Here is a 13,098-nt window from a genome sequence, read left to right on the forward strand (position 1 = left end):
TGGATTTAATGTTTCACATTAGCCCTTTATGAGAACTTGGACCAATCAGATCCTTTTAATCTCTCACCATTATTATTCTAAGTGTTTGACGGGGGTCGGACTCCCAGAAAGCTGGGGGTGTCGAATCAGTGCCCTCAGGTCTGAGCGACACCTTTTCTAATTAGATTCCGTACTGATGAGGATGAATTATTTATACACAGCTGGGACTAAAAATTCGGTGTGCAGCAAGAGGCTCACAGAAGCATCTGAATAGGAATATGGAAAACTAACCCCTTCGTTGTGGGTTAGAAACCGCTGACAACAGCCTTGCGAAATTGTCATGAAAATAGACCACATTTACACACCAGCCCTTTGCTATAATGATAGAGGCAAACATACAATTAGTGATATTTTACTCAGTCTTTAAAATGTAATTCACCCTGTGACCAGGAATAGACATAGCAGATATTTAAGGGTTCCAGCAGTCAGGCAAACCCGCAGGTGAGAATGGTGAGAGTAGCTGGGCTGTTAGGGTGCAGCGGGGAGGCCGGGGGAGAGAACACCTACCTGCAGTTTAAGAGGGTGTAGGCTTACAGCTAGGAACAAAGACTTTGCCTGGCTACCAGGGAGCATGTGAGGCCATCAAAAGTGGGTACACAGGAGGAAACTGTGAGGGAAGGAAAGCCTGGTTCAGGGATCAAAGAAGATTCTGATGGTGTCCTATTGCGGGAAGTGACACAGTTAGTGAAGCTGTCTCTGTTGGAAGGGAAAATCCAAGGTAAAATGCTGATTATGTTTGACAGATTCCAAAATGGAGGACTCAAAGGTGATACACAGGCATGGCCACACCAACAGGACAACGCGCTTTTGTCAAATCATAGCAGCCCCTTGCTCTGGCAGGGACAAATGTTTTTATTTAAGAAACAACCCGTACAAATGAAATGCTTTGTCTCTCTGTTTGAATTCTCACTATTGATAACGCCGGTTAAAGTTTTCCCATTAAAAAAGAGGGTTTAGTAAAAATGTTCACAGGGAAACGTGATTTTTGTCAACATGTTTCAACTTCACATTGTGAAATTTCATAACAAAACAAAAATTTCTGTTCACTTTGAAATTTTTGTTTTAGTTTTCAAAAACTAAAACATTTTTGAAATTTCAAACATTTGTTTTTCCCTTTCTCCCCCTTTTTTGCCACTGAATAGACTAGAAGGAATTATGTCTAGGATTGATTTTTATATGAATCTTTTCCTTTTATATCCTTTTCCCTTTTCTTACTTCGTAACTTTTCTAAACTTCCTCAAATCTGATCATGCTTTCTGCCCTCTACGTGGATACGAGCGTTTTTTCCCCGTGGCAATGTGTCCGTTCCCTTCCAGCACAGTGTTTTATCCTACGTACAATACAGATAGCATGAAGTATTTTTCCCTGAAAGGATCCATCAGACAACTACATTCTCTCCTGCAAATCCTTCAAAACAAATTTTTGTTTCAATGCCTACAAGAAATGGCATTATGATGTGGCATTTGGTTGCAGCTCATATTTATTTATGTAATAAAACATTTTAAAAAAGAAAAAATATATTTGTTCATAATAATCCCTATATTCTGAGAAATATGCCCTTCTACTCCTCCCTTTGTATGTTGGCTTAGATTGCAAGTTCTCTGTGGCAAGGCCCAATTTCATCTCTGTGTTTGTGCAGTGCCTTGCACAACAGACCTGAGGCAGGAGTCTATGGTTGATATACCAATATATATTTATCTCTCGTGTATCTGTTTTACTCCCATTCCTGTAATATCTGAGCTTCTCATAAGCTTTAGTGTATTCATCATCACTGCTTCCCCGTAAGGTAAGGAAGTGCTATGATCCCATTTTATAGATTGGAAACTGAGGCACAGAGAGGCTAAGTAATATGTCCAAGATCACAAAGGGAGTCTCTGGCCAAGCAAGGAACTGACCTCAGGTCTCTAAAGTTCCAGGCTAACACCCTAACCACTGGGCCATCCTTTCTTTCAACATTCCAGACACAAAGGGCCTGTGCCCCGCTTACTGTCCCACGAGACTATGCCACTATTTTGAAAAGTTTTGTCACAAAGTTGCAGTGAAACAATCTGAGGTGCACCTTAAAAGAGACCATTAAAAGGACAGTCAGCTCAAAACTCACATCACTATTATTACCATCAACATCCTAGAGCTCTAAAAATCACAAGAGCAAAGAACAAACTGTATTTCCTCTAGTTTTTCAGTTCACTGTCTGCGCTCCGCAGCGCTTTGCATATGGCGATTTTCTCCTCTGTGTTACTAGTCAGATTTACTTCCTAGTAGCAGGACCTCAGCTTTTTTATGCACTGCTCTGGGAGCCCACATGCACACTTTCCCCTGTACAGGAACAATGAATGTAACAGTGCAGCCAAGGATTCATAGATTTTCATAGATTCTGTCTCAGAGGTTGCTTGCTTTACTGCCAACCAATTACTTCTCATTTTATATACAACTGTTTAATTTATGAATTTCTAAGTAATATAATATTAATCATTGTCAAATGAAATGTCTAGCGTTTTGAGACCTACTGATGAACAGCACCTATGTAAGGGCTAACTATCAATCATCGTTATTATTAAAATTCTGATAAGATCTTATTTTTAGTGGACACTTCACTTAGATTTTGTTTTCTCTGGATAAAGACAAGTAAATTGATTAAGATGGGAGGAATCCATAATTTTTGGATTTATACAAATATCAAATAGTAATGATCAGTACCAGTCTAAGTCCCCCCTAAGCTGCACCGCCGCAAAGCACAGTATCAAGGGCCACACAGGCAGGGAGAGGCGTCCCTCCCACGGCCCAGCCCAGCCCAAACTGCCACAGCCAGGCAGAGGCACCCCTCCCTCGGCCCGGCACAGCCCACCCTGCCGCAGCTGTGGAGAGGCGGCCCTCCCCCAAGCTGCTGCGGCGAGAGAGAGCTGGAGGGAATCCACTCTCCCCACAGCAATGCTGGGGCAGCCTGCACCCCAAACCCCTCATCCCCAACCCCACCCCAGAGCCCCCACCCCCAGCTGGACCACTCACCCCCACACACTTTAACCCTCTTCCCAAACCCTGATCCCCCTCCCACACCCCAAACCCGTCATCACCGGTCCCACCCCAGAGCCTTCACCCCCAGCCAGAACCATCACCCCCCCCGCACCCCAACCCTCTGTCCCAGCCCTGAGCCCCCTCCTACACTCCAATCCCCTCACCTCCATATTGGTGCACATAAACAAAATACACATGCATGTAAAAAATTAGAGGGAACACTGGTACCAGCAGATGCCAAATATGGTCTCTGGATACTCATAACAGCTATCTAGGAGAGAGATGCAGGAGTTCTCTGGGACCAGGGTGAAGGGAGACGGCCAGACCAGAAGGCGTTATGGGGGCGTGTCTTGGTATTGTGACCAGGGTTGCAGAAAGGATATGGTAGCATACCAGGTCTCTGGTGAGCAAGTGACAGGAAGCAATGTAATGGAAAGTCTCTGGGGCTGGGACCGGGGTAGCAGGAGGGAACGAAGGAGTGGTATGAAACAGAATGGCAGGAGGGGGGATTCTGAGAACAAGATCATGAGTAGGGCCCTACCAAATTCACGGCCATGAAAAATGTATCAGGGACTGTGAAATCTGGTCTTTTTTGTGCTTTTTACCCTATATTATACAGATTTCATGGGGCACACCAGCATTTCTCAGACTGGAGGTCCTGACCCAAAAGGGAGTTGCAGGAGGGTCACAATGTTATTTTGGGGCGGGGGGGTCACAGTATTGCCACCCTTACTTCTGTGCTGCCTTCAGAGCTGGGCTGACGGAGTGCAGCAGCTGTTGGCCGGGCGCCCAGCTCTGAAGGCAGCACCCCGCCAGCAGCAGTGCAGAAGTGAGGGTGTCAACACTATACCATGTCACCCTTACTTCTGCGCTGCTGCTGGTGACAGCTCTGCCTTCAGAGCTGGGATCCCGGCAGCAGCCGCCGCTCTCCAGTTGCCCAGCTCTGAAGGCAGCAGCACTGAAGTAAGAGTAGCAGTACCTCAACCCCCCACCCCTACAATAACCTCCTTTTTGGGTCAGGAGCCCCACAATTACAACACCGTGAAATTTTAGATTTAAATAGCTGAAATCATGAAATTTATGATTTTTAAAATCTTATGACCGTGAAATTGACCAAAATAGACTGTGAACTTGGCAGGGCCCTAATCATGAGTGAACTCAGCAGCTGATGGTAAGTCACTGGGTGCATGGGCAGGGGGGCAGGACTCCCCTCCCTCCAACCACTCCCTCCCAATTCTTCCCCAAGTCCGGAAAAGAACAATAGGAACAGAAGGGACACCTCTTCACAACACACGCACACACACCCTCTCCTCTCCACAAAATGCGTGTGCACGCACACCCCTCCACAAACCCTTTTACAGAGATTGGAAACAAATACTAATTTTAAAAAGGAGTAACGGAGCAGTTCCATTCTCACTTCGCTTGCAAACTGGGATGACGTTTAACTTCGGCTGCTTGTAACAAATTCAGCGGGTTAAAAATATCCCATTTTTGATTGTCCAAAAAAGCAAAAGGTGAAAGCAGCACTGTGAAGCCCAGCTGAAAGTCGGAGCCATGCAAAGAAGAGGGTGACTGTGCATCCGGAGAGGATGTCCAGGGAGACTGGAAACAAAATATGCTGGGTGACTTAAACATGGTGGTACATTTCTAACACACATACACACTGTGAATGAAAATGCTTTCTACTCTGTTCCTTCTTGCCCTTTTACTTTTTAAATATTGGTCATCAATCAATGAAAGAGAAAAACAAAGCATTTTAAGTTTTAGTTTAAAATATCCAATGGGTCCTTTCCCCACCCTTCACAAAAGATACATTTTTAGGGCCCTTTGTTTTCAGTTTTTATTTGATGTAATTTTTCCCGGGAATGTATCAGTGTTTATTACCACAATAACAAAAACAGTGCAAAACACTATTAATAATTTTTCTGGCTAAATATTGGGGTTTATTTTGGTGGACAGAAAGATAGGAGAAAAAAGCATCCAGTAAATTAATGCTCTGAATTCCGTTCATCAATGTGGTTTGCTGCGGAACTAAAACCAAACTCAAAACACAACGCCACCTCTGAGTTTAAGAAAACAATAGATCTTTAATCTCCAAATAATACTTTTCATTTGAACAAACAGTTTACTGTTGGAGACTTAGAACTATTAGCCTATAAATATTTACATTTAATAATTGGGCCACACCATTTGCAGCGCATACCCTCAACTTCATCCTTTTCTCCTGTTTATGTTTTTTTAAAACTTTCGAATACTTCCTCGTGTTCTGAAACGTATTCTGACGCAGATTTTCATTTTCTTTCTATTTGAGTGTGTCAAATCTTTAAATCATTATCTGCTAACAGTTTGAAATGTGTATGTGGTGGGGGTGAGATTCATCAGTACGTTCAGATGCACGCGCACTTCAGTGCTTGTGTGCGGACCTGTTTGTTTATTGTGTCTGTCTTCTAGACTAATACACAGCCTTACTTCAAAGGCAGCTTTGCGTATACACAGACTAATGTATTACTGTCATACATGTATCTCATGTAACATATTGTATTTTCCTAATAAAACAAGTTATATTTTTATATATTTGAATGATACCAAAATAGAGTGAAAATCAGAAAAAACAATAATATTTTTTGTAAAACCCGGGAATTTTTTGGTAAAAACTGTTTAAACTGAAAACAAAGGGGCTTATACATTTCATAGTGTCAATAACACTACTTGACATGCATTATTATACTGTACCATTTTCTTGTATGGTTTAAAGTAATGCATCTGAGATATGCAAGTATGGATCAATACACTTTCTGTCCTACCTTATAGCAGCTAGAGTGCAACAAAAGAATCTGTGGAACCCTCTCAACAAGAAGGAAACAGATTGGTGAGGGTGTTATTTCACTCTTTTCCACCTTATTAAAAATAAACCTTTCTAAGTCTTTCCAAACTACTGTGTGTCATATTCTGGGCCCACAAACAATAATTTAGATCTGATGAAGGGTGGAAGAGAGATTTTCACAGAATAAAGCTCAGGTTTGATACTTTCTTCTCCTTATTCTGCTACTAAATAAAAATAAAGTTTTGGTTCTTAGAGTAGCTCACACTCTACCTGTGCACGTTAAAGTGCTTTTTACCCAAACACCTTCTTCTGTGCAAACTGAAATATTGTTTCCACCAGCATATTCAAATCCCTTCTGACATGAATACTGCACCACACTCCCAGGACTCGAACTGGGATTCGACATTAGCTCAGCATGTTGTATTGGTGGAGGAATGCCACAGTCTACTTCTGCAATGAAAAACAACAGGAAGTTAACATATTCATATTCCTTGGGAAAGAACACATTTTCAAATAAGTCACTCTACACTAACTTGTGACAAATTTACATTTAATTAAGGGTGATGCTCTCTTCAAAAAGGAGACATAAGGTCCAAGCGCAACTGTATGCCTATATTTGCATATGTAGCGTGACATAATGCACATGCAAATGGCTGATTTGTCATCTGCTCTCTGTCAGTGGATTTGTGCATGTAGATAGAAGGACCAGAATGGGATGACTACACCCAGTGAAAAAGGAGACGGGCCAAAGGATCACACCTTTAGAGTCAATGTAAAGCCAGCTATCGGCAGAAGCTTATCGCTCTGGCCTAATCCTGAGAGATGCTCAGCACCAATGGCTCCCAATAATGTCAATTATAATTATTTTAACAGAGTTTTTGTATTTAATTACCTCTCTCATTCAATTTAAAAAAATTTGGTAACAGGGATTTCAACAGACTGACAATGCAAATAAAGGGAGCGTCACTGCAATTGCAACAAGAAAAATGGGGGAAAGTGGTTATTTATTAAAGAGCACAGTCTCAAAGGGTATTTCTTAACCTCCCTCTCAGTTCTAATTAGGTTATTCATTCCATGAAGTCCACTTCTCCTTAAGGCAGTTGAAAATGGAAAGAAATAATAGAAATTTTGTAGCTGTGCATGGATTTTTCCTCATTTTAATGGGAATTATTAATTACATGGAACCTTAAGATCATATTCATCTGAAAGGCATCATTACTGAAACAGACATTTCATTTCCTCTGAAAGTCATCAGTAACCTCAAATGAGTGTTAAAACGCGTTAGTGAAATATCTTTAAGCTTTGCATTGTTTCTTTTTTTCTAGCTCAGCCAATGCTATCAGAGCTGTTTCTTTAAAAATTCCCCATTATTCTAATTATCCTTGTGCATTCCAGAGAAAGGCTTTTTTATTTTAAATTCTCTGGAACAACTACTAGGGTTAAATTCTGCCCTTTTGCCTCCCATTGAAAACTCCCACTGGCCAGCTTGCCTGAGGGTGGACTACAGATTCAGGTCCCTTCGCTGTGGATGATCACAGGTAAGATCTTGATCCTGCAAAGATGTATACACCTCATTAACTTTACACACCGTGAGTAGTCGTACTGACGTCAGTGCAACTATCCAAAGCGTGTGAAATTAAGCAAGTATGTACCTCTCTGCAGGATGGAGGCCTGTGAAGCTGTAGCAGTTCCAGTCTTTAGGGAAACCATGCTGACATTATAAGGTAGAAGAACATTGTCATCTGCAACAGACAGCAAATAATGGTGCACAATCTTAGAGATGCTTTGTGACACCTCTTTCCCAATGGCACAAAAGAGTGCGATGTTCAATACAAAAGCTGAAGTCTAAAACGTCTGTTAATCTTGCTTTATATTACTACAAAGGTAGTCTTTCAATCTAGATGATGATGCTGATTATAAGCATCTCTTTTTGAGGCAATTCTTTGATAGAGAAAATCCCTCCAGGCTGGCACAAAGGGTCTAGAAGTCTGTTGTGGCTTTTAGTTACAAGTGTACAACACAGGTTGTGATTCTACTGTCCTTATTCTTCTGGGAGTAAAGGTGGCAGGATCAGGCCCATTCAAAAGGTTTCTTTCTGATCTTCTATATGCTAAAAAAAATTCCTTGGTTTTTAAAATTAAATTTTGCAGGTCATAAATTCATTGGGCAGACTCGGTGGTTTTGCCAATTTCTTTTTAAAATGAAAAATGAAACTAACACGAAGGTAAAAGAAGAATGTGGCCAAGACACCTTGCTGCAAGTTAGCCTGGTGCTTTACATTTTTTAGAACTGCCGTGTGTGCATCATGTAAGCCTGACATTCCAACCTGTGGTGGATTAACACCTACAAAGTAAACTAAAACAGGCTTTTTTTGGCCTTCTACCTATCCTAGTTTCAGGACACAAGTTTTACTCCTGAGGGCATTCTGCACCAAAAAAAAATTAAAATTCAGTGCACAATATTTTTAAATTCTGCAGCAAATTTTATTGGTCAAATAAATGTGGAGGCTCCAGCATGGCATTGGGGAGCACAGGCCACTGGCTACACAGAGGAGGGAGATCACTATGCAGCTCCCGTCCCCCCGCACCACAAGGCACGGATTCAGTGGTGAGGCTGAACCCAACCCTGACACAGTACAAGGACCGTGCCTGCCCCCAAAACACCCCAGAGCCATGCCATTCCATACTAGATGCACCAGGTATGGGCAGGCAGGCTCAGCAAGGCAGGATCCAAGTGTAGAGGGGATCCAGGTGTGGGTTACTTCTCTGTCGGCTGCCCTGGGCACCTGAAATATACTGCTGGGGGGAAGTCACATGACCGCTCTTGTGGCTTCCCTTTGCTTCCCGGTCAGAAAGTCATTTTTCTGTAGGGAAGCAAAGAAATCTGCGGGGTACATAAATTCTGCGCAGGCATAGTGGTGAAGAATTCCCCCAGGAGTAAAGTTTGAAGCTGAATTTAAAACACATCTACAAATAAAAGGCAGAGGTTTTCATTACACTCCTACCTTTACATATTATAGCTGGAATTTCCCAGGATCCATTATAAATACAACGTGACGTATTCCTCCCATTTATGCTGCGGAATCCCTTCTTACATTGGTAGTGCACTGAACTCCCCAGCTGGGAAATGTTGTTCCAAATCATGTCTGTGTTGGGGATTGAAGGAGGTCTGCCACAGTCCGTTACTGAAAAAGATCAAAAACAATTTTCATGAAAAAATGTTTGCTAGTCAGTGTTAAGAAATTAGTTAATGTAGTCACTGAAAGTGAACCCTTAGGAGAATGTGAAATATAAAATCCATTAGGAAAGACAAAACTGTACTGTAAAAATGACATTATGGGATTCTTCTCAATGACTCCTTTTAACCAAAAAACATCTTTTTACTTCTAAACCAAGCAACTGCTAGCCTTGCACATTCAATGTTGGATCTGAAAGTCAACCTGGGTTCTTTCCTTCTAGTTCATAACCACAAACAGTACAGATTCTGCACGTCGCCTTCTGCCTTTGCAACAGGACCCTGCCATTGAAACCACATGAACAAGTCTGTTGATATGTGAGCCAAAAAAGAATCCAGTTTCTTGTCCCACAGCTGTTTAGGTTCTGAAGTCATACCCAGAGCAAAAAGCAGTAAAACACAATCTTATTTTAGCTGTAATGTCAACAGATACGGACTTGAGGATATTCAGGAGAAAGATCTATTTCGGAATAAAATTCAATTATTAGTAGGGTTGGAAGGATTAGATTTGTACTGGTAAATGTCAGTAAACGTCAATTTCACTGTACACCCACAAACCAAAGAAAAATATTTCCATCAATAATAATTGACATTCAAAGATAGAAAAAGTAAGAAAAATGCCACTTGAGAACTTAGTAGAGTCAAAATCCAGGGATTCAGACTTTTGAATTAGGTTTGTTACAAACAGACTAGAGCAGTGACTCTCAACCTCTCCAGACTACTGTACCCCCTTCAGGAGTCTAATCTGTCTTGTGTACCCCAAGTTTCACCTCACTTAAAAACTACTTGCTTACAAAATCAGATATAGAAATACAAAAGTGTTCACAGCACACTATTACTGAAAAATTCCTTACTTTCTCATTTTTATCATGTGAATTACAAAATAAATCAACTGGAATGTAAATATTGCACTTATTAGATCAGTACAAAGAAGTCACTGTCTGTATGAAATTTTAGTTTATACTGACTTTGCTAGTGCTTTTTATGTAGCTTGTTGTAAAACTAGGCAAATATCTAGATGAGTTGATGTACCCCTGGAAGACCTCTGCGTACCCCCAGGGATACATGCACCACTGATTGAGAACCATTGGACTAGAGAATGAATAGTAAAAACAGGTATGATTTGTTGATTTGAGGATATTTACTTTGTATACTTTGACATGTGATATTAATAATTTGTGTTTTAACAGTGTACAAATCTTTAACTTTTTGAATCTCAACATCTGTCATTAAATAATTGTCTGGCCCTCCCATAACTTCCCAGAGTCATGAACATTTAAATCAATAAAAATCTAAAAAAACCCCAAAAACACTTAAAAAAAAAAATCAACGTTGACATTATTGTCAAGATTAACTGAATTCTGCCAAGCCTAATTATTAGTCACTTTTCAGAATAAAATCATACTTGAAGAAACTCTTGTTTGAATTTGAGATGAAGGGTCTTTAAATCTGATGGAAAAGAACATAAACCTGCACCGAAACATATTTACCTTCACATGCACCAGTGATATTTTCCCATTTCTGAATTATTGTGCATTGTGAAAAATTCTTCTCTCCACTAAAATGAAACCCTTCACTACATTTATAGTACACCATGCTTCCTAGAGTTGTGGAGTTGTCCCAGATCATTTCTGCGTGTGGAATCCACAAAGGTCTGCCACAGTCTATTTCTGAGGGAAAAAAATAGAGAAGTAAAATTGACAATGGAAACAAGCCAAGACTAGTCACAGGGTTTAAAGAAGAGATACTTATTGTTATCATTATTATTAGGGCTATTGATTAATCGCAGTTAACTCATGCGATCAACTCAAAATAATTAATCACACTTAATCACACTTTTAAACAATAGCTGAAACTTATTAAATATTTTTGGATGTTTTTCTAAATTTTCAAATATATTGATTTCTTTTATAACACAGAATACAAAGTGTACAGTGCTCACTTTATATTATTATTATTACAAATATTTGCACTGTAAAAATGATAAACAAAAGAAATACCTTATACAAGTACTGTAGTGCAATCTATTTAGATTTTTTTTTTGGTTACATAACTGCACTCAAAAACAAACCAATGTAAAACTTTAGAGCCTACAAGTCCATTCAGTCCTACTTCTTGTTCAGCCAATCACTAAGACAAACAAGTTTGTTTACATTTATGAGAGATAATGCTGCCTGCTTCTTATTTACAACGTCACCTGAAAGTGAGAAGAGACATTCGCATGGCACTTTTGAAGCCAGCGTTGCAAGATATTTACGTACCAGATATGCTAAACATTCATATGCCCTTTCATGCTTTGGCCACCATTCCACAGGACATGCTTCCATGCTGATGATGTTCGTTAAAAAAAGAACGTGTTAATTAAATTTGTGACTGAACTCCTTGGGAGAGAATTGTATGTCCCCTGCTCTGTTTTACCTGCATTTCATGTTATAGCAGTCGCAGATGATGACCCAGCACATGTTCGTTTTAAGAACATTTTCACAACAGATTTGACAAAACGCAAAGAAGGTACCGATGTGAGATTACTAAAAATAGCTACAGCATTCAACCCAAGGTTTAAGAATCTGCAGTGTCGTCCAAAATCCGAGAGGGATGAGGTGTGGAGCATGCTTTCAGAAGTCTTAAAAGAGCAACACTCAGATGCAAAAACTACAGAACCCAAACCACCAAAAAAGAAAATCAACCTTCTGCTCAGTGGTTTGAGCATTGGCCTGCTAAACCCAGGGTTGTGAATTCAATCCCTGAGGGGGCCATTTAGGAATCTAGGGCAAAAATTGGGGATTGGTCCTGCTTTGAGCAGGGGTTGGACTAGATGACCTTCTGAGGTCCCTTCCAACTCTGATATTCTATATTCTATGATTCTGCTGATGACATCTGACTCAGATAATGAAAATGAACATGCGTCGGTCCGCACTGCTTTGGATCGTTATTGAGCAGAACCAGTCATTGACATGAATGCATGTCCTTTGGAATGGTGTCTGAAGCATGAAGGGACATATGAATCTTTAGCGCATCTGGCACGTAAATATCTTGCGACGGCGGCTACAACAATGCCATGTGAATGTCTGTTCTCGCTTTCAGGTGACATTGTAAACAAGAAGCGGGGAGCATTATCTCCTGCAAATTGTAACCAAAATTGTTTGTCTGAGTGACTGGCTGAACAAGAAGTAGGAATGAGTGGACTTGTAGGCTCTAGAGTTTTCCATTGTTTTATTTTTGCATGAAGTTATTTTTTGTACATAATTCTACATTTATATGTTCATCTTTCATGATAAAGAGATTATACTACAGTACTTGTATGAGGTGAACTAAAAATACTATTTCTTTTGTTTTTTACAGTGCAAATATTTGTAATAAAAATAAATATAAAATGGACACTGTACACTTTGTATACTGTGTTGCAATTGAAATCAATATATTTGAAAATGTAGAAAACATCCAAAACATTTAAATAAATGGTATTCTATTTTTGTTTAACAGCGCAATTAACAGCAATTAATATTTTTAATCACTTGACAGCCCTAATTATCATTATTTCTTTGTATTACCACAGTGCTTAAGAGCCCCAGGACCAGGACCTCTCTGTGCTTGGTGCTGTATAGATACAGACAAACAACAGCATCAGCATTTGGGATGCAGGAATGTAGTTTGTACAGTTCCTAGCACACTGGGCCCTAAGCCTCGATTAGGGCTCCTAGGTGCTATTGCAATACACATAATAAGTAGCAATACAGTATTCCACAGTGGACTAGAAATGACAGGACATAGGTGTTGTAATGATGCTCATTTTGTAAAATAACACCTGGTTAAAGAGAGAGAGCTGATGACTCTATTCCTGTATAATGTCTCTCTAAAGAAAAGCTCACTGTTGTAATGATGATTGTTTTGTTTCTGATATTTACCAAGGATTTGTAAACCTGTTGATTACTCTCTATTTATTTAGGAGGTAAGAAAAAAAACCTATCCCATGATGGAATAACAGGGGA

The 13,098-nt window shown here is 40.1% G+C and overlaps 1 protein-coding gene across 11 annotated transcripts in view; it reads right to left on the bottom strand.

The window, feature by feature from the left end:
* The window catches only part of SUSD1 (sushi domain containing 1), a 100,201-nt gene that overhangs the window by 66,065 nt on the left and 21,038 nt on the right, over window positions 1-13,098 (bottom strand). For 10 of the 11 annotated variants that reach the window (XR_013346238.1, XR_013346237.1, XR_013346236.1 and 7 more), the window contains 3 exons: window positions 10,600-10,779; window positions 8,880-9,059; window positions 6,146-6,325 (listed from right to left, as the gene is read on the bottom strand). Coding sequence is in view for 8 of the 11 variants with exons in the window: in XM_077817783.1 (XP_077673909.1) it covers window positions 6,146-6,325; window positions 8,880-9,059; window positions 10,600-10,779 (540 nt within the window). In the remaining 3 variants the exon portion in view is untranslated. The remainder of the gene's footprint in view (window positions 1-6,145; window positions 6,326-8,879; window positions 9,060-10,599; window positions 10,780-13,098) is intronic. The other variant, XM_077817785.1, reaches the window with a different exon arrangement.

This window comes from Eretmochelys imbricata, chromosome 5 (genome assembly GCF_965152235.1).
Source record: "Eretmochelys imbricata isolate rEreImb1 chromosome 5, rEreImb1.hap1, whole genome shotgun sequence".
Lineage (NCBI taxonomy): Eukaryota > Metazoa > Chordata > Testudines > Cheloniidae > Eretmochelys > Eretmochelys imbricata.